This window comes from Euleptes europaea, chromosome 19, assembly GCF_029931775.1.
Source record: "Euleptes europaea isolate rEulEur1 chromosome 19, rEulEur1.hap1, whole genome shotgun sequence".
Taxonomy (NCBI): domain Eukaryota; kingdom Metazoa; phylum Chordata; class Lepidosauria; order Squamata; family Sphaerodactylidae; genus Euleptes; species Euleptes europaea.
This window is the reverse complement of record NC_079330.1, coordinates 22,803,345-22,828,123: the sequence shown is the minus strand read 5'-3', so window position 1 is coordinate 22,828,123 and position 24,779 is coordinate 22,803,345. Positions and strand designations below refer to the sequence as shown.

The window sequence follows — 24,779 nt, the reverse complement described above, 5'->3', positions numbered from 1 at the left end:
TCTGGAGATGAGGTGTAATTCCGGGGGATCCCCAGGTCCCACCTGGAGGTTGGCATCCCTAGGAAGGTGGAATCTATGACATTATATCCTGCTGAGGTCCCTTCCCTTCCTAAAACCAACCCTCTTCAGGCTCTCCCCCCCCCCCAAATCTCCAGGTAATTCCCGTCTGGAGTTGACAACCCTAGTTCTGGAAGACATCTTCCATATTCTCATCAAAGATCGATTTGAACAAAAGATAGTACAGGTTGGACATCCGAACTGATCCAAAAACTGGACCTTTTGAGCCGGCATGCAGGCATTACTCTCAGGCCCTCAGCAGTGCCATTGCTGGTTCAATGTACACAAAATCATTACAAATATTGTTTAAAATTACATTCAGGCTATGTGTACAGAGTACATATAAAACATATATAAAACAAATGAATTCCGAGTTTAGACTTGGGTCCCATCCCCAAGATATCTCATTATGGATGTGCAAAAATCCCAAAATATTCAAAAATACGGAAACATCTGAAATAGAGACCCCTTCTGGTCCCAAGCAGTCCAGATAAGGGATATTCAACCAGTAATACATGGGGGTGGGAATGCATTAAGGGAAGTACCCTAAGCTGGGACAGCTTTTCACCCCCTCCCATGTTCAAAACTGGTCCACTTCGGAACCCATGGGAGGCTAAACTCCTTTCACCTCCATCTCAGAGCTGCAAATCATTCCCAGAAAAGGAATCTCACAAACAGCCGCCTCTAACCAAGGCAAGATGTACCCAAAAACTCCATCTTGGGAACGTTCGGTGCAACCCGCAGGGCACAGCCTGCTGAACACACATGTCAAGTGCAATAACGGTCAAATGGCGTTGGTGGGGAGGGGAGAGAAACGTGGCAGCCAGCAGGGCTCAATCAATTAAATCAATCAAGTATGCTCTGGCCCGAGGTAAGGAAGGCTCTGCTCCCAACTGCTGGCGCAATTTGGAGTTCCTCTGCTGGGCCCGATCACAAAGAATAGGCAAGAATAAAAGCACGGGGTGGGGAGAAGGGGGGAGAACACTTGGGCCATTTATGCAGGGTCGATTTTGATGCTCGCTCTGCTTTTTAAAAATCCGCCCTTTAAAATGGCTATCCGCGGTCCCGATGCAAGAGGAGAAAGTCAAACAAATTCCACCCCCACCCCCACTCGCCTGCTCCTTCGTTCCTTCATTTGCATAGTCATTAGCAATGGCCGTTTGCATAGCTAAGGCGCGGCTGGGATTCTGCATGCTTCCTTCAGCAAATGCTTCGATGTGGGGGCGGAGCAAATACAAAAGGTCGCGTTAAAGGGGCTCTTAGGAAACGTGAAGCAGTTGTGCACCGGCTTCGCAGTGACGGCTGGAATGACGGTTCAGCGTGAAGAAATAAAAAAAAATATGCGGGGCACTTCAGCCTGGAACGCGCTGCCAATTACCAAGCAGTTTCGGTCAAGGAGGTTATAAACTTCCACAACTGCGTAAGCATTCATTAGTTATAAATCAGAGCATTACCTCACTTCCTAAGTGGAATCAGGAAACGTAAAGGCTAAGGGGAAGGTGCTAGCTCTCGGACACCTTAACGTAGTGGAAAGGAGGTTTTGAGCATCTGCTTTGCATGTGAAAGGTCCCGAGTTCAGTCCCGCAATTTGGGAGCCTGAAAAAGCAGGAGCCCGGTCACACATGAAGTGCTATCCGTGCACCTGTGTACACGCTCCAGGTCTATTTATGTATTCCATTCCAAGGGACGTCCCAACTGTAGGGGCAGAATTCGAACCCATGACCCCGCCTCTTGCCACCGTTTACATTCACCATTCCTTCCCAGCAGTATCTGTACACTTTGCACTACATCGTCTCCCCCACCCCCCAACCATCTATTGAAACAAACTCACCATGAATCTTTTCTTTGGCTCCCTTTATACAAAGCTCAGATGGATCATTTACTCCTCGAGGTGGGCTGGCGTTTCCCTGCCAGGAACCATTTCTTTTACTTGTCACACAATCGTGTAGCGGGAGTCCGGGATTGTCATAAATTTCCCACAGAGCAATCAGGGCAAGCTAGCTACCGTTCCCCGAACAGAACCCTTTATATTCTAGCAACAGTCTCGGCGAAAGAGAAAACGTTCCGTTCCTCGGCAGTCCTGCAGAAGCAATGCTTTCTATTTCACACGCCAAGCATGAAGGCACCACCTGCCAAGCAAGCATAAAGCATTCGTTCTTGGGAAATCCAGACTCATCTGTGTTTTAATGGGCGGAAGTTCCGCAACTTGCAAAAAGGAGAACGCGGAGACACTTACATGTGAATGATACAGTCATCCTGAGATGGAGCACTTCACTGCAGAAAGCATTTGGGGAAAGGTTTAAGCCTGCAAGGTCTAATACAGCTACAATTAAACAGACACACACAACAGTTTGTGGTGCTTTGGTGTAGTGGTTAAGACTGGTGGTTTGGAGCGGTGGACTCTGATCTGGAGAACCAGGGTCGATTCCCCACTCCTCCGTATAAGTGGCGGAGGCGAATCTGGTGAACTGGTTTTGTTTTCCCGCTCCTACGCATGAAGCCAGCTGGGTGACCTTGGGCAAGTCGCACTCTCTCAGCCTCACCTACCTCACAGGGTGTCTGTTGTGGGGAGGGGAAGGGAAGGTGATTGTAAGCCAGTTTGAGTCTGCCTTAAGTGGTAGAGAAAGTCGGCATATAAAAACCCAACTCTTCTTCTTCTTCTGAATTTCTCATCCCTGCCTTTTTGACTTGAAAAGACTAGTTTGGGTTGCGCTTCTCACCTTGAACTCATGACTCAATTTCTTTTCTTTCTACGCTCTGAAAATTTCCCCATAAAATGAACACATTTTTTGACATCTGCACATCCATAAACCAGCATCCTTCATTATGTGCAGGAACGCTGCACGCTGCAAATATAAATACCGCAATTGTGCCTAAATGGGTGAACACAAAACCAATGCATCTCAAAGCCATCAGTGAAAAGCAAAAAGCGATACATCAATGAATATAAAAAAGAAACCAATTAGAGTTTTAGTGATGAGCGCATGTTTCCTAAAGCACCCAGTCCAGATAATAGATAATACATCACATACATTTCAGGAGGAGGGGGGAAGCCAAACAAACAAAAAGATCTACACTGTCTTTGGTAGTTACGCTGCAAAACTGCAGAAATAAGGCTTGCTAAAATTCATACTGGAGTATGAAAACGTTCAGTTAACATTGTCAGCAGGACAGCTTCAGTTAAGCCTCCATGTTCAGAAGCAGTGTGCCTCGGAATACCATTTGTAAGGGAGCAAGAGTAGGAAGGAGGCTGTTGCTTTCATGCCTGCTCATGGGATTCCTGGAAGCATCTGGTTGTTGCCAGAAACAGGCTGCTGGACTAGCTGGTCCCTTAGTCTGACCCAGCAGGGCTTTTGTTTTCATTCAAAAGGAGAGTATGCTAATTCTGGGAAATTAGCCATCAAACCTAATGGCCCTTGAGGCTCCTAAATGGAAGCTCCATTTACAGGGGAAGTACACTTCCAAGCAATATATATTAAGGGCAAACAACCAGGGGAAAGTTGTTCCTTTCATGCCCAGCTTGTTGGTCTCCTGGAAACATCTGGCTGGCCAGCTGTTAGAAACAAGATGGTCTGAGGCAGCAGGGCTCTTCTCACGTTCCTGGTTCTCGCTACGGCAAAGCTGACTTCCCGCCCAATCCGTGTATGAACGCCGCTCTGCCAAAAGGTTAAAATTGACTTTATAAAAAGGGAAAGCAACTTTTTAAAAAACGTCTCTGGATAAGAAATCCCTTCCTGTGCAGGCTTCAATTGTCAAAATATCTTGAGTGAGAGAAGGGTTTTTTGTTGTGTAAAAGAGCACTTTGCATTTTAGTCTGCAGAGGGGGCTAAAACCTAAGGAGATTCTTGGATCTGTTTGCCGAGAGAGGCCATGAATGCCTTTTAGACCAGAGAAGCGTCAGTATTCAGAGCAATCCTGATAACGGTGCTAAGGGTCAGGCAGGATTCCTTGTGATGTAGGGAAAATGAAAGATGGAACTAAAAGTGAGAAATGCATAATATTTCTTAAGATTGGTGGCTCTGTATATCTCAGCCTTAAAGCTATGTTCAGAAATCTCACAAGCTGCATTCTCCGGGTCTCAGAGAGTACATACACAGCTACAAAGTAAGGTGGCCTCCAAACCTTACTCTTTTTTAAAAATTTCCCAAAAAGTGTGCTTTTAGGATAGTACCTACTATTGGACTTTTTGAAGAAAATACAACATTTACTTGAAAGAACATGGCAATTGGTGCACTGAGACTGCACCCTATTTAGATTGTACATACTGTATATAACTTTGACTGTTCTTATATGTATCTTTCACTCTTGTATTGTTGATGTCATATGTGTAATGACTCAACTTTAAGCAGCGGATTTTATATGTGACTGCTAATCAGATTTATGAATATGCCAAAACCTTACTCATCCAAATTGTAATTCTATAATTCCAAATTACCTAGTCTTGTTTCCAAAACAGGAGCAATGCATTGGTGGGAATTCTCCCCGGTCCTTTTTTGTTTTATTTTTAAAGCAGGAGAAAAGGGCAAAGCCCTGACCTGGATGGCCCAGGCCAGCCTGATCTCGTCAGATCTCAGAAGCTAAGCAAGGTCAGCCCTGGTTAGTATTTGAATGGGAGACCCCCAAGGAAGACCAGGGTTGCTATGCAGAGGAAGGCACTGGCAAACCACCTCTGGTAGTCTCTTGCCATGAAAACCCCAAAAGGGGGTCGCCATAAGTCGGCTGCGACTTGACGGCACTTTACACACAGAGAAAAGGGCAAGAGTCCAGTAGCACCTCAAACACTAACAAAATTTCTGGCAGTGTATGAGCTTTTGTGTGTCACAGCTCACTTCTTCAGATAACAGAGCTGTGACTCACAAAAGCTCCTGCCCTGCCAGAAATTTTGTTAGTCTTTAAGGTGCTACTGGACTCTTGCCCTTTCCCACTGCTACAGACAGACGAACACAGCTACCCATCGTGATTAGTATTTTTTAGTTATTTAAAATATTTATATGCCTGCCCTTCTTCTATTATTCTAGGAGGCAAGGTGATATCAAAATTTGAAGAACCAACGACAGCTTGGTCATCGAGCAAACTAAAACCAAGCCAGACAAAAATATACAACCCCCAGATAAATAAAAATCTATAAACAGCACCAGCAAGGGCCACATCTAATCAGCATCAGTGCAGTGTGGGGTAGAAACCCTACAAGCAGTAGGGTTGCCAGGTTTGGGGGGTGGAGCCTGGGGAGGGCATGGTTTGGAGAGGGGAGGGGCTTCAATGCCATAGAGTCCAATTGCCAAAGCGGCCATTTTCTGCAGGTGAACTGATCTCTATTGGCTGGAAATCAGTAGTAATAGCAAGAAGATTACTGAGATATATTACCAGATGGATATTTCTCTCATATTGGACTGAGTCACTTTTTGTATGTTTACACTTTGTATATATTTAGAATTAGGATAATTTTGTGTTAATATTGTATCAACAGCATGTGTGTGTGTGTATTGTAGCACTCAATAAGAATTTTGTACTTTGTGATACTTTCGCGTCGGTGCTGATTTTCTAATCTCTGTATAGTAGCATAGAAGTGTCTATTTCATTGTAGTACCTGGAGGCTGGCAACTTTACAGGGCAGTCTGGATTGCCAGAGGCAGGGAAGACCAACACACCAACTGAAAAACAGCAACAGGGTTCAGAAAGCAAATGCACAGTTGCATAAAGTCATGGCAGGGATGATTTGTACAAAAACAGAAGGGTACACTGTGACAGCTTTCAACAAACTAGTGTCACCCCCCACCAAATGGCCCAGTCTTCTTTCACTATTCCAAAGTGTCTCCAAAGGTCAGGAGCTAAATATACAGTTTATGCTTAAAAGCCAAGGCCGAGTAAGAAATTGAATAACACCAGGAAGCAGGAAAAACCACTGCTATTTTCTTAATGGCTCCAAGTGCACGTCTTTCTGATTTACAAATTAAATTCGAGGAGCTTCTGTACAGAGGTCTGTCTTCGCCCATTTCCCCCCCTAAGCAATGTAACAACCTCGTATTGACATATTGCTGAGATAAACAGTCCTGGTTGCTATGCCTTGGCTAAACTAATCCAAAATAATCAAGTTTGCGTTCAGCACATTTTGTAACACATACGGCAGGTCCGGTCAGGAAGGTCACATAACAGAGGAACCACAAAAAGGAACCCACTGAAAACGGTCAGGGTTAGGGTTACCCTGGGAATTGTACCCTGGGAATTGTAGCTTTATGACAGCAACCCCATGCAGAACTACAGTCCCCCGTTGGACAAGTAGTAGTAGTAGTATAATTTATTGCGGTCCGGTCCTTGGAAAGTATTACGGTACAAAGTTAAAACATAATTAAAACAACAATAGTTCAATACAACAACAAAAATAGCTACATGAACATTTGAGCTAGTCAAATGGGTTTAAAACTCTGCATCCCCATTGGACAAGAGCTTTGAAGGTGTCGTGTCCTCCAATGTAAATTCATACAGCCTGCATTGATCTTTGAACACTAGTTCCCTTAAGTGCCGAAAGTTCCCCTTTTCTCTTGCATTTTAATTATCGCTTTATTATTTTGTCTAAAAGCCTATGTGCTATATAGACTTTCCTTCAATAAAATGAATGAATGCGAGTTGAAGAATCTGGCCACTTAAAAAAAATGCACAGAAATACTGGAAAGACACAATAAAGATATTCCGAATAAATAAGTTGTACTGCTTTCGTAATGCTGGAAACAAAAAAGGAGAGTGGAACCTTTCTCTGAATACCTTATTACACAAGGAAACACAGTCCTTCAGATTTGTAAGAATCAGTCACAAAGAACTTCATAATAAGCACAAGCACTTTGAACTGCATTCAAAGACAGATTACCAGGGATGTGGTTTCAAATCAGTATTGTAACAGCCGACATCAGATTGGGCCACTACGTTTTGTGCCAACTGACAGCTGTGAGCTACCTTCAAAGAGCAGTCCCACTAGGGTTGCCAGCTCCAGGTTGGGAAATACCTGGAGATTTGGGAGGTGGCGCCTCAGGAGGGAAAGGTTTAGAGCGGGAAGGGACTTCAATGCCATAGAGTCCACTGCCAAAGCAGCCATTTTCTCCAGATGAACTGATCTCTGTTGCCTGGAGATCAGTTGTAATAGCAGATCTCCAACTACCTCCTGAAGGTTGGCAACCCTAAGCAGATACAATCCTAGCAGACCCACATTCGGCAAGGAGGGCACGGTGTCCTGATCTTGTTCATGTGGCTACCAAGTCTTTGTAGATTCTGCCACTCCCTTGGTAACATGCCAACCAGCTGGAGACTGATCAGCAAATCGTAGAGACTCTCCCCTTTGTATGACCAATTCTCCACGGGGTATTGGGAATCAATTGGGATTTGCTCTCCATGGGACATGTTGAATGAGCAGCAGCCTCCCATGGGCCAGATGCTCAGTTTGTAGGATTGCCAGCTCAAGGTTGGGAAATACCTGGAAATTTTGGGGGTGGGGCCTAAGGAGGGCTGGGTTTGGTGAGGGGAGGGACTTCGATGGGGTATAATGCCAGAGACCCCATCTTCCAAAGCACCCATTTTCTCCAGGTGAACTGATCTCTATCGCCCGGAGGACAGTTGTAATAAGGGAAGATCTCCAGCCACCACCTGGAGGTTGGCAACCATAAGCCCCACATACTTTACTAAAGGCATCCGTGTGGTTAGGTCAGCAAAGACAACAATGAAAGCTTCCTAGTTAAGTGGTAGAAAGCATTCCAACCATGCGGTCCAATCTCCTGGAAGGCTCCTACAGCCATCTTGGCAAACAATCAAACCCTTGAACTCATAAAAATCTTCTGGAATTACAACTGATCTCCAGAATACATGGATCAGTTCCTCTGGAGAAAATGGCAAATTTGGAGGATGGATTTTATGGTATTAACATTGCTGCTGAGCTCACACCCCTCTAGGGTTGCCAACTTCCAGGTAGTAGATGGAGATCTCCTGCTATTACAACTGATCTCCAGCCGATAGAGATCAGTTCACCTGGAGAAAATGGCTGTTTTGGCAATTGGACTCTATGGCATTGAAGTCCCTCCCCAAACCCCGCCCTCCTCAGGCCCTGCCCCAAAAACCTCCCTCTGATGGTGAAGAGAGACCTGGCAACCCTACACCACTCCCCAACCTCTGCCCTCAAATCTTCAAGAACTTTCCTTGCCTGAGTTGGCAAACCTAAACTCACAGAATTCAGAGTCAGGATTAGTAGCGATTACTCCAAGCTTCTCATGCCATCCATTCATCTGTTCCCCAAATCTATCTCAAAAGACCCCTAAGATATCTCAAGTCAAGTTGCTTTAATGATACTCAACTGTAGGTTGTCTCGAGATCAAGCACCCCAAAGGCGTCCAAGAGGAATACACATTTTACAAGAAAGCATTACACCAAGTGGTCCCCGAAACAACTGACAAGTCCCTCACTCAATACTACTGCTCTATTTTGTTTTAGCTGATAGTACAAAAAAGCAACTCTATATGTGGCAAAAACATTTCCATCAGACAGTCAGTAATACCAGCTGAACACCAAATTGTACAAGGGACAGAGAGCAAATCAAGCTATAAATAATAGTTCTACACTAGGTGCAGAAGAGCACAATTACCATGATGTTTTGGTTTTGTTTTCAAAGGAATAACCAGAACTGCACCCAACATTCTCAAAAGCATCAGTAGGTAGGATATAGTTCCAATACCGACGTCTTCCAATCTTAGATGATTATGATTATTATTCCGTTCCCCAGGAAATGCTTTATGAGAGGCTCTAAAACAGTATGAGAGATGCCATTATTTCTTTTATGGCTTGTGGAAAATAACATACCCACCGGTATCTCCAGTGCTCCAGTAGGAATGAGCCGGTAATAATTATACCAGAGTGTGTTGTTATTATAAAGCAAGATGTTTGAGGGGGCCATTTTCAATATTTATGGAGCACTAATGCAAAAGTTCATTCCCAAACTCGGCTAGTGCCAAGTTTTTAAGGTGCAAAATAACAATCTTTCGATCAACAAAGGCACTCGTATTTTCATAAGAACGAGCGAGGCTGTAAATTTGCAGGTCACTCTCCAGTGATAGCACCCCATGCATCAGTTATATTTTAGTTTAACAAAATTAATATATGTATTAATGGTTTATCACAGCTGCTCAACTCCAAATTGTTTATTCATTATGGACTGCACCTGTTCTACCATACTTGATTGATACCACAGAATAATATTGGACAATAGAGTACCAAAAAAATCACCTTATCTTAACACTCTTGCAGAGTAATCTCATAAGGAGTTAGAGGCGGAAAGTGCTGTCAAGTTGCCACCGACTTATGCCGACCCCATAGGGTTTTCAAGGCAAGAGATTAACAGGGGTGGTTTGCCATTGCCTGCCTCGGCATAGCAACCCTGAACTTCCTTAATGGTCTCCCATCCAAGTACTAACCAGGATTGACCTTGTTGAGCTTCTGAGATCTGATGAGATCAGGCTAGCCAGGGCCACTCAGGTCAGGGCAAGCAGAGTTAAACCCTTCTAAGTCTATTGAAGTCAATGACTTAGAAGGGTGACACTGCTTAGGATTGTACTGTTGGACTATCGAGGTCGGTCTTGTCTGCTCTGACTGACAGCGGCTCTCCAGGGTCTTTCCAATCACCTACTACTTGATCCTTGTCACTGGAGATGGCAGGGATTTAACCTGGGGCGTGCAGCAAGCAAAACAGATGCTATATCATGAGCCACAGCCCATCCCCTTGAGCTAGCCAGAGGAAAAAAAGGTAAAGGTAGTCCCCTTGTGGAAATAGGGTCACCTGGCAACCCTAGTAGGAATAGAGGACAACTGATAAAATTTACCTGAATTTTCTGGAGCTGAAAAAAATCCCCAGACTGTAAATGAGTCCCAAAAATTCAGAATAACAAAAAGCATGCCCTCCCTAAATCCAGATCCAAAATCAATCCAAACATATTTGATCAGCTAGATCAGTTCCAACAGACCTGCCTCCAGACATCAGTGATTGAAACTGATTATAAGCAGAGAGCCATTATGAACATGTGCTTGTACACACTTATGTTTCCCCCCACCTGATCAGGATTTATTGAATGAGAATATTTATATGCTTCCTGTCCAGAGATCTGACCAAAATCAATATACAACGGAAACAACAAAAGAAATCCATTAACATACATACATTAAATTCACAAGCCAGGGCACAAAAACAGCATAAATGTACTTCAAGCAGCCTAAAATAATATAGATAAAACAGACAAGATGCAGGTGATAAAACAGCTAAAAGAAACCCCTTGGTGAAAAGCCTGGCTGAAAAAGGAATGTTTTAGCTTGGCCCCTTAAGTAAGGTTGGAACTTGGCAAGCCTTAAGGGCAGAGTGCGTTCTAAAGGCCAAGGTGCTACCACCAAAAAGCTCCATCTTTGGCCACCTCTTACCTCACCTCTGCAGGAATGGGCACAGGGAGGAGCTCTGTCATAATACTAGAACACAGGGTCATCTGCTGAAGCTGGAGGGTGAGAGATTCAAAACTGATAAAAGGAAATATTTCTTTACACAACACATAGTTAAATTGTGGAACTCCCTGCCCCAGGAAGTAGTGATGGCTGCCAACCTGGAAGGCTTTAAGAGGGGAGTGGACGTGCGCATGGAGGAGAGGGCTATCCATGGCTACTAGTCAAAATGTCTACTGGTCATGCTGCATACCTAGTCTCTCTAGGATCAGAAGAGCATGCCTGTTATATTAGGTGCTGTGGGACACAGGCAGGATGGGGCTGCTGCAGTCGTCTTGTTTGGGGGCTTCCTGGAGGCACCTGGTTGGCCACTGTGTGAACAGACTGCTGGACTTGATGGGCCTTGGTCTGATCCAGCAGGGCTGTTCTTATGTTCATAGAGAGCAGGGTTTCAGAAGAGGATCTTAACTGGGGGCTAGGGCGTATAGGTATGTGTGCAAGGGGGCTGCTGCAGATATTCCGCTGTGTGTATAGGGATGGGACCAGTGGGTGTGAGCCCACTCCCCTCTATTTAGGGATATTCAACAGATCCATAGCAGTCTATGGAGCCAGCTCGTGAGTGCCAGCGTGGTGTAGTGGTTAGGAGCGGTGGTTTGGAGCAGTGGAATTTGATCTGGAGAACTGGGTTTGAGCCTCCACTCCTCCACATGAGCGGCAGAGGCTAATCTGGTGAACTGGATTTGTTTCCCCACTCCTCCACACGAAGCCGGCTGGGGGACCTAGGGCTAGTCACACTCTCTCAGCCCCACCTACCTCACAAGGTTGTAGGGAGGGGAGGGAAGGTGATTGTAAGCCGGTTTGATTCTTCCTTAAGTGGTAGAGAAAGTCAGCATATAAAAACCAACTCTTCTTCTTTTTCTGTGTGCACACACAAATATACTATTTAATGCTAACAATAGCATTAGCCAGATGGTTCAATACCAAACAGAATTAATTTAACACATTTTCCTCAAGATGTTACAATATTTAAACAGCTTCTGTAATAAAATAAAAGGTCTTGCCTCCTAGATCCAAGAAAAGGGCAGGATTTCCCCACCACTCACGATTTTACCTGACATGTTTTGTTTCCTTCCCTGTTCCAATAAAGGCAGTCAATTTGATTTGCAAACCTTAATTACAGTCAAATGAAACTTTCTCCGAACCATCATTAGCAATTGGGCAGGGGGGAGAGGAAAGATCCTCAGTGCAACTTTCTTTTTTTTTTTTTAAAGGTATATTTCAGTAATTTCCTGCAAACATTCAGGTGGGAACTGTAGTTAGCAAAGGAGAGAGGAAACAGAGCAGAGGCAGAAAAACAACATGGGAGGCTGATCTCTAGTCAAGTGGCAACTCGCAGGAGAACCTGATCGATAACTGCAGCAAAACAAAGCAGATATGCACATAGGGGACTAAGTATCATCATGCGAGGCAAGCCCTGCTGGATCGGACCAGAGGGACATGTAGAATTCCATTTCTCTCAATGGCCAACAGATGCCACTGGAGAAACTATAAGGAGGGCATGAAGGAAACAGCCTGTCCTCGTTTTTTGCTTCCCAGTTACTGGCATTAAGAGGTTCCATGGTGTATCCACCCCTAAACATCAGGTTGGTGCATGGTGACCCCTGCTGGAGCAGACCAAATGCCCGTCCACCGGTTGTGTCCCAAAAACTCACAAGCAGGAAATGAATGCAACAGCATATCTTTATGAATGAATTCATTTATTTGTTTAGCCATAGGCCATTACAAAATATCCTTACATACGTACAAAAAACCTAAAATGGTATCTACAAAAGGATAAAATTGCACCGATTTACATTGCCCGAATAAAACTATTTCATACACAATCTGTATTCAAACAAAGGTCACACTCCTTTGGTTTCCTGTACAGAATTGTTCTTGATAGCTTCAAGAGGTCTAATCTTCCTGGCCGCAATAGCAAATTGAGACATTCTGAGGGTGACATGCGAATCAGAGTCAGAAAGTAGAAAAATCATTTTATCGATTTCAGAACCGAAAGTTACTCCCTTCAAAATTCCATCCCAAAATTTGGCTCTGGGCTCACTATTCAACGGATATGAAAACACATAATGAAAAATGTCCTCATCAGCATATCTCTATTGTTACACACACACACACACACACACACACACACACACAGCAAATCATGCTCAGAGTTATACAACCTGTGGACAGAAATATAGAAACACACCTGGATGGGACCTCAAGGGTCATCTAGTCCAACCCCTTGCACAACGTAGGAAATTCACAACTAGCTTCTCCCCCTCCAACTCCCCCAGTGATCTCTGCTTTATGCCCAGAGGAAGGGAAACAACCTCCAGGATCCCTGGCCAATCTGGCCTGGAGGAAAATTCCTTCCTGACCCCAAAGTGGCAAGCAGCATTACCCTGGGCATGTTAGAAAGGGCCATGAGAGCCGAGCACTGACTCATCTCTTCCTGCCATCCCTCTCACCATCTGCCTAAATTCACAGAATCAGAATTGCTGTCAGATGGACATCTAGCCTCTGCTTAAAAACTTGCAAAGAAGGAGAGCCTACCACCTCCTGAGGAAGCTTGTTCCACCAAGGATAGGGTTGCTAGATCCTTCTTCACCACCGGCAGGAGGTTTTAGGGGCAGAACCTGAGGAGGGCAGGGTTTGGAGAGGGACTTCAATGCCATAGAGTCCAATTCCCAAAGCGGCCAATTTCTCCAGTTGAATTGATCTCTAGGCTGGAGATCAGTTGTAATAGCAAGAGATCTCCAGCTAGTACCTGGAGGTTGGCAACTCTAACCAAGGAAGGTTCTGAGAAGGTCCTGGGTTCAATTTCCTGCACTTCCAGTTAAACGAATCAGGTGATAGTTGATGTGAAAGACATCTACCTGAGACATCTACCAGTTAGAGAAGACAAGACTGGTCTTGATAGACCTCATTCATTATGAAACAGCTTTATATGATCCTCCTGGCTGTATAACCCCTCACTCACCTGGATGGCCCCCAGTGGTCTGCTGCTGCACTATTATGCACTAGGAGTCAGCCATGGGTCCCCCACGTGGCCACTTCTGCTCATAAACAGGCCACTGGGAGTTGTGAGGAACAGAAGAAATGCCCAGTAGAGCTGGATTTATGCACAAACTAAGTAAACTACACCTTCAGGTCTCAGATTATGGTAGAGGTAATCCCCTGTGCAAGCACCCGGTCATTACTGATCCATGGGGTGACATCACATCACGATGTTTACTAGGCAGACTTTGTTTACTAGGTGGTTTGCCAGTGCTTTCCCCAGTCATCTTCCCTTTACCCCCAGCAAGCTGGGTACTCGTTTTACCGACCCGGGAAGGATGGAAGGCTGAGTCAACCTTGAGCCGGCTACCTGAAACCGACTTCCATGGGGATCGAACTCCGGTCATGAGCAGAGCTTGGACTGCAGTACTGCAGCTTAACACTCTGCGCCACGTGGCTCACTCAGATTATGAGCGGTCTATAAATACACACACCCTTAAAATGACTTAATTACCATTTGCAGGCAGGGTAATGCTACAGAGTAGGGTTGCCAGATCCCTCTCCACCACCGCCAGGAGGTTTTTGGGGTGGAGCCTGAGGAGGGCGGGGTTTGGGGAGGGGAGGGACTTCAATGCCACAGAGTCCAATTGCCAAAGTGGCCATTTTCTCCAGATGAACTGATCTCTTACCAGCTGGAGATCAGTGGTAATAGCAGGAGATCTCCAGCTAGTACCTGGAGGTTGGCAACCCTACTACAGGGTCTCCGAAAGTCGACACGGCTTAGAGCCTCAGCGTGTCTTAATCCTGCCCCGGAGTCCCGTCTCCAGGTCCAAGCCAAGGACTCTTGACGCTTGCAGGCGGCACTCACCCATCACTCAGGCCTCGGCTTCCTTTTCAATTAGCGGTTCCTAGACAGGCTGTAATGAAAACAGTTGCTAAAGAGCACTTCGGATGTCACCCTAAGACTGCAAATCCAAACTGTAAATAGCAGGCTGTAAATCACTCGTCACCACTGTCAACTCTCCCTGGAACGGCGCAAGGATCCCCCAATCTAAGCCCATCTGTTCTGCTCCCTAACGAACTCCGTGGCCAACCAGACGGCTTCTGCTCAGCCGCCCACTTCCTCCTCCTCTTCCTCCCATTACCGGTCATGTCTGAGACAGTAAGAAGAGGCACAAATCAAAGGCGGAGGGCATGAAATGGTTTGAGATTTCTTCCCCACCCACCCCCAGCGCTGCCAATGCTTCGCCAGCTGGCCTTTGTCTCACGACAGAGGCAAGCATAGCTTATGCAAAGTACATGTCCCATCTCTCCCGAATGACAGCAATTTCTAAAACCGTATACTCCACATGTAAAACACTGATTTGCCCAACACTTAAAAGGTAAAGGTCCCCTTTGCAAGCACCGGGTCATTCCTGACCCATGGGGTGATGTCACATCCTGACGTTTACTAGGCAGACTTTGTTTACGGGGTGGTTTGCCAGTGCCTTCTCCAGTCATCTCCCCTTTACCCCCAGCAGCAAGCTGGGTATTCGTTTTACCGACCTCGGAAGGATGGAAGGCTGAGTTAACCTTGAGCCGGCTACCTGAAACCACTTCCGTCGGGATCGAACTCAGGTCGTGAGCAGAGCTTGGACTGCAGTACTGCAGCTTACCACTCTGCACCACGGGGCTCCTTGCCCAACACTTAGACCTGCCATTTACCTGCCCAGGGAGGAGAATTAACTGCCCTCAGCCCCAATTTCCCACTCCAAAGGAACTGAGGAGCAGAGAGAAAAAATGTCCTCCGCATAGTGATGCTCTGGGAATTTCCCCCTAGTTTCTAGGGCAAAATGGGAAAATGTGCATCTAGAGAGTAGCAAATCCAAGGCAAAAAACCCCCATGCATAAATGGCCTCAGATAAGCTTCTCCCCTACGTAACCCCCTCCATAAAAACCCCTGGTCTTCTCAGAAGACTTCCTTTTCTCTCAGCTCAGCGCACCGGAAAAAACCCCTAGGCGTTTGAACTCCTCTGCTGATTCCCATAGCTTATTCTTACTTAGGAAAATGTACATTTTTGACCATGCAAATTGTACTTTGACAGATGGGAATTCTTTTTTTGTTATTGTCGTATCTTAACTCTCTGCTTTGATTCAGACATCTCCCTCTAGAATTTAAGCAGCTGGCTTCTGCTGGCTCAGTCAAAAGCTTTTTCCAGCTCGATGACTTCAGATCATTTCATTTTTTTTGTTAACTTTAAAAACACAACGTGAGTGTGCGTCAGCCATTATGAATTATTCCCCTACCACATAAGAACAAGCCCACGTAGATAGGACCAAAATTCCTTATGCCATCCAATTCCAGAACCTCACTTTCCAAAGTAGCCAGCCAGGAAACCCGCCTCCCACCCCACCCGGAAGTTCTTAAGCACAGTAAAAAGCAATAGTCTTTCCTTCATTGATAGGGTTGCCAGCTCCAGGTTGGGAAATACCTGGAGATTTTTGGGGCGGGGACTGAGGAGGGCAGGGTTTGGGGAGGGGAGAGACTTTAATGCCATAGAGTCCAATTGCCAAAGTGGCCATTTTCTCCAGATGGACTGATCTCTACCGGCTGGAGATCAGTTATAACAGCGGGAGATCAACAGCTAGTACTGGAGGTTGGCAACCCTACTCATTGATGACCTGGGCAACTGGCTTTCAGAGGTGCAACACCATCCTCGAAAACAGAAGTTCAATTTAACCATCACAGCTAACAGCCACTGTTGTACCTGACTTGTGTGAATGCATCTGATCTCCTTTTAAAGCCACTTCCTAAGTGATAATCCTGCATCCAACAACCCTCTTTGTGCTACATCCTTCCAACCACAGTTCAACCAATGCTTTTTTTTACTTGTCCCACTTTAAAACAAGAGCTCCCTCAAGCGTCAAATGTTGCAAAGGGCTTCCAATCCTGCTGCAAGCAGCCAAAACCAGCCGTCAGTTGCCGTTTGGCTGGATTCACACAAATGGCTTCGCCACACCAGCTGCGCAGCTGCCGCAGACACCCCCTCGACTAGAACTTTACAAATCCTGCTTTTGTAAAAAGTAGCCCAGCCCATGTAGAATTTCTGGACCATAATGGAACAACAAGTGAGATGGATTTAAAAAACAAACAAAAGATGCTACATTGCTTGGCGGTAGGGTTGCCACATGGTAGAAATCATGCTTTCCTACTGGATTCTGAAACCCTGCTCCTTCTCAGACTGGTTCAGGGTCTCAAGATTATTGTCCCTGTAGACAGAGAACGTGAGGGCGAGCTAACACAAACTGAGGGGTCATCAGCAGATTCTGGGGGGCAGTGTGGCTGCATTGTTGAGCAGTCTTGGAAGCCAACGTACAAGTCCAGATGTGTATGTCATTTCAAGCACAGTAGGATAACCCCCTAGAACTGTGCCACTCCATGCTGCCCGTACAACTGAGCCATGCCTGATCCCATCAGACTAGCTGGGGTATCTAAGTCATTCACATTTAGGATGCGTAAGCCTTAATCAATATCTTCCACCATTCCAGTAGGACTCGGACACAACAATTGCTTCCGATTACTGGCTGCTTGCCGAGATGCAATCCGAGAGACCAACCGCACGAGAACAACAATGGCAACGGGAAAGGAAATCATTCCGGCTTTACAAAGGCAGCTCCTTAAAAATCCATATCCCTCCAGGAGGGAACGGTACAAACTGCTCCGCTGTAAATAGATTTCTTACCTGTCGGAGCCTTTTCAGGACCTTTTTTCTTTTCCTGAGGTGCTGGCAAAGGTTGCGGTCATTCTCCCGGTCTGAGCCGTACTGGGGATGGTGCAGTCTGTTCTTTTTAGGATGGTACGGCAGCCCATTGGTAAGAATGTCCCGTTTCTTCTTTACTAAGGGATCCTGACGTTTCTCCACCAGGTCGTGGGGCTTCACTACCGCATCCTTCTGCATGACGGCAGGCAGGGGAGAAGAAACGAGAGAGGGAAAAAATGATTAAATGTTTGTCAGTCTATTTGCTACAGGTACACAGCACTGGAAAATAAGCAAAGTTGCCTTAACCCCGAAGAAGATCTTCCCTTGGATCAGCTATAAAATGAGCTACTATTGTGCTCTCTTCTCACCTCCCTGATCTTCAAGTCACCACTCCACCATGGTAGGTGAGGCTGAGAGAGTGTGACTATTCCCCCGGTAGACAGGGCCACAGGCAGAATTGCTCACCATCCAGAAGAATGGCTGCCTAAGGGAGCATCTTAACCAGCATGGTGTAGTGGTTAAGAGCAGTGGTTTGGAGTGGTGGACTCTAATCTGGTGAACAGGGTTGGTTTCCCCACTCCTACACATGAAGCCAGCTGGGTGACCTTGGGCTAGTCACACTCTCTCAGCACAGCCTACCTCACAGGGTGTCTGTTGTGGGGAGGGGAAGGGAAAGTGATTGTAAGCTGGTTTGATTCTTCCTCAAGTGGTAGAGAAAGTTGGCATATAAAAACCAACTCTTCTTCTTCTTTTCACGTTACGCTTTCACAAAATATACAAGCAGAACAAAAGCAGAGGCAAACAGGCACTCCCTACAGGAGGCAGCAAAGATCCTACGTCAAATTTCCCCAAAGACACTCCACCCTAAGATGCTTCAGCATCTACAGGAGCCACCGCTCGCTGGCTCAGTTTAGCCATCTTCAAATATTTGGGGTAGAGAGAATGGCCATGGGACATCAGACACAAGCTCCAGTCTGGATGTACGTGTACTCATTTGAATACAAGCAAAGAGTCTATGCGTGCACGGATATACGACTCTGCATGATTAGGAACCCTGCTTTTTCAGGGTTACCAATCAGATGCAGAGCATCGCATGCACACTCATGTGTATATTCTTACATGTAAGTGATGATCAGGGCAGAGCATACCATAGCTACCTTGCGTCACACACACACACACACACCCAGCACGCATGCTCCTCTTCAAATATTCAAATATTCTCGTCTCTCTCAAGCTCTTTCAAAATTCAGACTAGCACATAAATGAACATGTGAACCCATGAAGCTACCTTATACTGAATCAGACCCTGGGTCCATCAAAGTCAGTATTGTCTGCTCAGACCAGCAGCGGCTCTCCAGGGTCTGAGGCAGAGGTCTTTCACATCACCTACTTGCCTAGTCCCTTTAACTGGAGATACCAGGGACCTTCTGCATGCCAAGCAAAGGCTCTACCACTGAGCCACGGCTCTACCACTGACTCCGCTGCTGTTTAGTTAGCTCTCTACCCTTCTCACTAGAGGTCAATTCAATTCATATACAACCCTACACATGGGGGGCAACAATAGCATATTTCACCTTCCTGTCCATCTGATACAGTGGCCCAGGTAGCAATACCACTGGCTATCTACATGGTTTTGGAATGCAACAAGACCGAAATCCAAGATGTACAGCTCTTGGATGGGTCGATTCCCAGAGTTTATCTAATCTATCAACTATGAATACACAGTACACTGGATTGGGGCATATTACACCATTGCATGGTGTACACCATTACATGGATGGATAGCAGAATTACAGGCAGGGTTGGCACACATGCTACGTGTGTGGAGAGGTGAGATGTACCCTCCTTTCTGCCTGGCACTGTACATCATCCACACTAGCTATACCTGAGGGGGTGTCACATTCCGAAACCTTGGAAGCCACTCATAAAGGCAAACTCACATTCCGTTGTCAAATCCCACGTACCTACTGAGGACATATCAACTGATCATGTCCAGCCATTACCAAGCGGCCTGCTTACTAAAAGATGGTCAGCCATTGACACATGGCTGGATATTTCACTACAGCAATCTTTCAACTAGATTTTCAAGCCAGGAGGCAGATGATCACATGAACACATGAACACATAAAGCTGCCTTCTACTAAATCAGACCCTTGGTCCATCAAAATCAGTATTGTCTACTGAGACCGGCAGCGGCTCAGGCAGAGGTGTTTCACATCACCTGCTTGCTTAGTACCTTTAACAGGAGATGTCGGGGATTGAACCTGGGACCTTCTGCATGCCAAGAGAGGCTCTACCACTGAGCCACGGCCCATCCCCCAAAAGCATGAACACATGAAGCTGCTTTCTACTGAATCAGACCCTTGGTCCATCAAAGCCAGTATTGTCTACTCAGACCAGCAGCGGCTCTCCAGGGTCTCAGGCAGGGGTCTTTCACATCACCTACCTGTCTGGTCCTTTTAGCTGGAGACTCTGGGGATTGAACCTGGGACCTTCTGCATGCCAAGCAGATGCTCTCCCACTGAGCCACAGCTCATCCATGTGTGGATGAAGCCCAAGCTAATGTACTGATGGTTATGGAGGTGGGCAGCAATAAGGAACAGGTGACTCTTCCAAAGGGTGTATGGAGGAAAACAGGAACTGTCCCTGGAAAAGAGGGACTATTGGAGTTAAGGAGGATTTTAACATGCCACTTCAGGCAGGGTGTTCCCTATTACTATGTATGGGTGTGAAAGTTGGACAATGAAGAAAGCTGACAGGAAGGAGAGTTTTATGGATACTGTTGACTGCCAAAAAGACAAATAAATGGGTTCTAGATCAAATCAAGCCTGAACTCTCCCTAGAAGCTCAAATGACTAAACTGAGGCTACTGCCTTCTCATAACGTGACCAAAGTAGAACAGTCCCTGGAAAAGACAAGAATGCCTGGAAAAGTTGAAGGCAGCAGGAAAAAGAGGAAGTCCCAATACAAGATGGATTGACTCTATAAAGGAAGCCATGGCCCTGGGTTTGCAAGACCTGAGCAAGACTGTTAACAATAGGACATTTGGGAGGTCATTAATTCATAGGGTCATCATGAGTTAGAAGCGACTTGACGGCACTTAATAAACACAAACACACACCAAGTACAGTGCCACCATAGAAACTTGCAAGTTCACCCTTGCTACCTTGACGTGAAAATACCTGTTTCAGAATACTTTATCCCTTGTGCTAATTGAACCTATGATTCTTTAATTTGCATGCAATTCCATTTTCTCATACTCATAAAACAAAGTGTACCGTTTGCCTGCCAGTAAATTAGCATCATTCATTATACACATAACTGCGGCACCTTCTATATCTAATTACCACATAACATGTATACACAATGGAAACGTACCTACAAAGCCAACAGTGAAATGCAGAGAACTGAAGTCATTGACAAAAAATATAAATGACTATAACAAACTATGTTTGAAACATCAGGTTCCGCCCCCCCCCCATTTAAACCACACAGTAGCCATGTTCAGAAACCACAACACATGTACGTGCACAAATCTGTTTGTAAGAAAAAGCTGATGTGTTCACTTTACAAATGAAACCAGGGACCAGTACCTGGATAAATGTGGAGCTTAAATCACATGTTGAGCTGCTCATGCATTGAATGTAACTTATGAATTACTCAATGGGCATATAAAGAAACATCCCAATGTACACTGTACATGAATTGTACATGTGTTCCCTTTAACAAGAACAGGGCTAGTTTCACTGGAGGGGAAGGGTTCATGGAAGATGCTAGGAAATTCCACTAATTTCAAGCAAGAGAGTTAGGATCTCTAGCATCCCCATTTCACCCTGTCATCAGCACAGATGCCCTGAGGTTCCAAATACGTGACCAACAACACCTCTCCTTTAAAAAACAGCCCCCTGGCTTCCTGAATTCCCTTTTTTGCCCAGTTGAATCCATTTCCCTCTGAAGATTACTGCGCCTACCATTTTTGATTATGCATGTTACAAACAAGAGATGGATTGACTCTATATAAAGGAAGCCACAGCCCTCAGTTTGCAAGACCTGAGCAAGGCTGTTAAAAACAGGACGTTTTGGAGGACGTTGATTCATAGGGTTGCCATGAGTCGGAAGCGACTTGAAGGCATTTAACTAGGGTTGCCAGGTCCCTCTTCGCCACCAGCAGGAGGTTTTGGGGGTGGAGCCTGAGGAGGGCAGGGTTTGGGGAGGGACTTCAGAGCCATAGAGTCCAATTGCCAAAGCAGCCATTTTCTCCAGTTGAACTGATCTCTATCGGCTGGAGATCAGTTGAATTAGCAGGAGATCTCCAGCTACTACCTGGAGGTTAGGACCCTACACTTAACACACATACACACATATTACAGAACTGTTCTACCAGGCAGCAAGACCCACTGATGACCACTAAAAATTGAACAAGGAGGGCTTACAGACAGCCTGACAAAAGAAGGAAGGAGATAGATGGTATCTGTAATAAGATTACTTTGGTTCTTGGCAATGCAGAAATATTGCTTAAACTAACATTGAAATCCACAGAAGACTGGGGTGGGGGACACTCTTGACAGAACCCTGACTTGGCCTGTACAACACTAATTATACTAAGACCAGGTTCACACATGAGGGAGAATGAGGTGGTGGAATAGACAGCAACACTTCAGAAGGTGACGTTTTTTAGCCATAAATCTTGTGTTTTAGAGGCTTATGTATTTTACAGCGCAATCTGGGGGGGAGGGGGGTTCGCTGCAATCCGAAATAGAGTCACACCTTTCTAAACTCAATGAAGTCCATGTGTTTAGGAGGGTGCAGCTCTGCTGTTTGTTGTGTGCCGGTAGCTCAGATATGAAGGCAAATGTTTTCAGTTTAATGATGTCTATACCCTTGTTGGTTCTTTCACTTTTCCCCTTGTTTTGGTAAGTGGCAAACATTTATAACACACTATACAGTCATTCAGAAAGAGATCAATAGATAGATGATTGCAGAAAGCAACTAGAGGATTAAATGCAAGATTTATCCCAAAATCAGATTGAATTAAATCTTCACAGATAACCCGTACGACGAACCATCAATATGCTTAATTAATAATCTATGTGTTTGGTGTTCGCTTAACCAGTAGCAGGGATACAGGGATAGTTCAGTAGAATGGTCTCAAGGAATATAATGGTGTTAGATTACTAAAACCAGGAGCATCTCAGTCTAGATGGCGCCTGGAACAGAAACAGTTTAGCAGTGCCCCAGTAGGTAGTTGGGAGAGTTATTGTGGTGTAGTGGTTAGAATGTCAGACCAGGACGTGGGGAGACCAGGTTCGAATCATCACTCTGCCATGGAAGCTTGCCATGGGCCTGTCACAAACCTACCTCGCAGGGTTGCTGTGAGGATAAAATGAAGAAGAGAACAACAAGGCAAGCTGCTTTGGGTCCCCCTTGGGGACAATGGTAAAGGTAGTCCCCTGTGCAAGAACTGGGTCATTACTGACCCATGGGGTGATTCACAGCCTGACATTTACTACGCAGACTACGTTTACGGGGTGGTTTACTATGGCCTTCCCCAGTCACCTACACTTTACCCCGAGCTGATCTCCGGGATGGTGTTGAGGACCCCTAGGCTGGTTGTCCCAGGGGACTTCAACATTCATGCCAAGGCTGTCTTGTCAGGAGTGGCTCATGATTTCGTGGCCTCCATCACCACCATAGGTCTGTCTCTGGTAATAACTGGTCCCACACATTGTGCAGGTCACACTCTTGACCAGGTATTTTATTCTGGACAGGAGGAATGTAATCTGGGGTGGGGTGGGGTGGAGGAATTGACTGTTCTTCCGTTGTCATGGACAGATCACTACCTGCTTGGGTTTAGACTTACAGAGGTACTAAATACCAAAATTCTGCAGGGGTGGGGGATCTCTTAAGTCCCTCTCCTCCCCAAACCCCACCCTCCTCAGGCCCCACCCCAAAACCCTCCCGCCGGTGGCAAAGAGGGGCCTGGCAACCCTAGTGTGGTTACTTGCTGCAATTCTCCAGGGTCACAAGGAAAGGGAGTTCCCAGCAACATTACACATATTGGACCTTGCTATACATGATCCAGACACTGAACGGGGATCTAATACGTGCAAAATATGTACTCTGATACTGAGCTTAAGTCCCTTATTTCCATATGAACAACCATGCTGCTAGGAATCAGGATTTCAGGATATAAATGAGTGTTGGCTACAGCACATGATAAATTATACTATTCTCAGACTCCAAAGCAAAAAATGGAAAAAAAAATTTAATAAAATGAAGATAACATCTCCAGTGTGAGAGGTCTTTGGAAACTGGCCAAACACCATAGGAAAATGCAACCCGCAAGTTAATCAATGTCACACTGAACAATCTATCGTTTTGCCGGCTGTTGGTTCAGTCATCTAGCCTTGGCTCTCCTAATCCCATCCCTGAGGCATTAGATAAAATCTTATTTCCTCCAAAGAGACTTTGAAAAGGCAAGCCTCGAGGAAATCCCTGGAAAAACCACTTTGCAAAAACAACTGACACATTGAAAGCATTTGTACTGAAGTTCAGTTGGAATTTTCATTCGATGTGGATTCCCGCAAATCACTTTGGAAGCCAACATTGGACTGAAAAGATTAAAGAATGTACAATTCTTAAATAAAATGACTGAAACACAGATCATCATTCTTCCAGGAATCTTACAACAGAAAACCTGTTCTGGCCTCAGGACATTAGGTTAAGATCACAAGGGTGAATTAAAACAGTTTGTAATTATAAAAGAACCCCCTCAATTCAGTTCAAGAAATGTACTTTTGGGGAGAATTTGGTATCTTACAAGAATGGAAGGAAAAATGGTGCTCCCTCCCTGTTTCATAATCATATGACTGGTTTTGACATAAAATATACAGTATTATGGGGAAAGAAACTAAACAACCACATTTGCTGGTAAGTATTATATACAGTGCCCTGACCTTGATCTCGTCAGATCTCAGAAGCTAAGCAGGGTCACCCCTGGTTAGTATTTGGATGGGAGACCACCAAGGAATACCAGGGTTGCTATACAGAGGAAGGCACTGGCAAACCACCCGTCACTTGCCTTGAAAACCCCATAAGGGGTCGCCATAAGTCGGCTGCGACTTGACGGCACTTTACACACATTATATACAGTATAATACTTACGAGCAAATGTGATTGTTTAGATTCTTTCCCCATACAGTAAAGGAGCCCCGTGGCGCAGAGTGGCAAGCTACAGTACTGCAGTCCAAGCTCTACCAAAGGATCGGGAGGTGAAGGCTGCTTTGCCAAGCACAATAGTTTATAATTTCATCTTTACAGTATTTTATAATCTAAGAGCTTGCTATAGAGCCCCGTGGCGGAGAGTGGCTGCAGTACTGCAGTCAAAAGCTGTGCTCACGACCTGAGTTCGATCCCGACGGAAGTCGGTTTTAGGTAGCCGGCTCAAGGTTGACTCAGCCTTCCATCCCTCCAAGGTCGGTCAAATGA

General features: G+C 45.5%; 1 protein-coding gene across 1 annotated transcript in view; it reads right to left on the bottom strand.

The window, feature by feature from the left end:
* Window positions 1-24,779, bottom strand: part of LOC130491283 (autism susceptibility gene 2 protein-like) — a 290,302-nt gene that overhangs the window by 108,629 nt on the left and 156,894 nt on the right. The window contains exon 2 of the mRNA XM_056864994.1: window positions 17,274-17,483. Within this exon, the coding sequence (XP_056720972.1) occupies window positions 17,274-17,483 (210 nt within the window). The remainder of the gene's footprint in view (window positions 1-17,273; window positions 17,484-24,779) is intronic.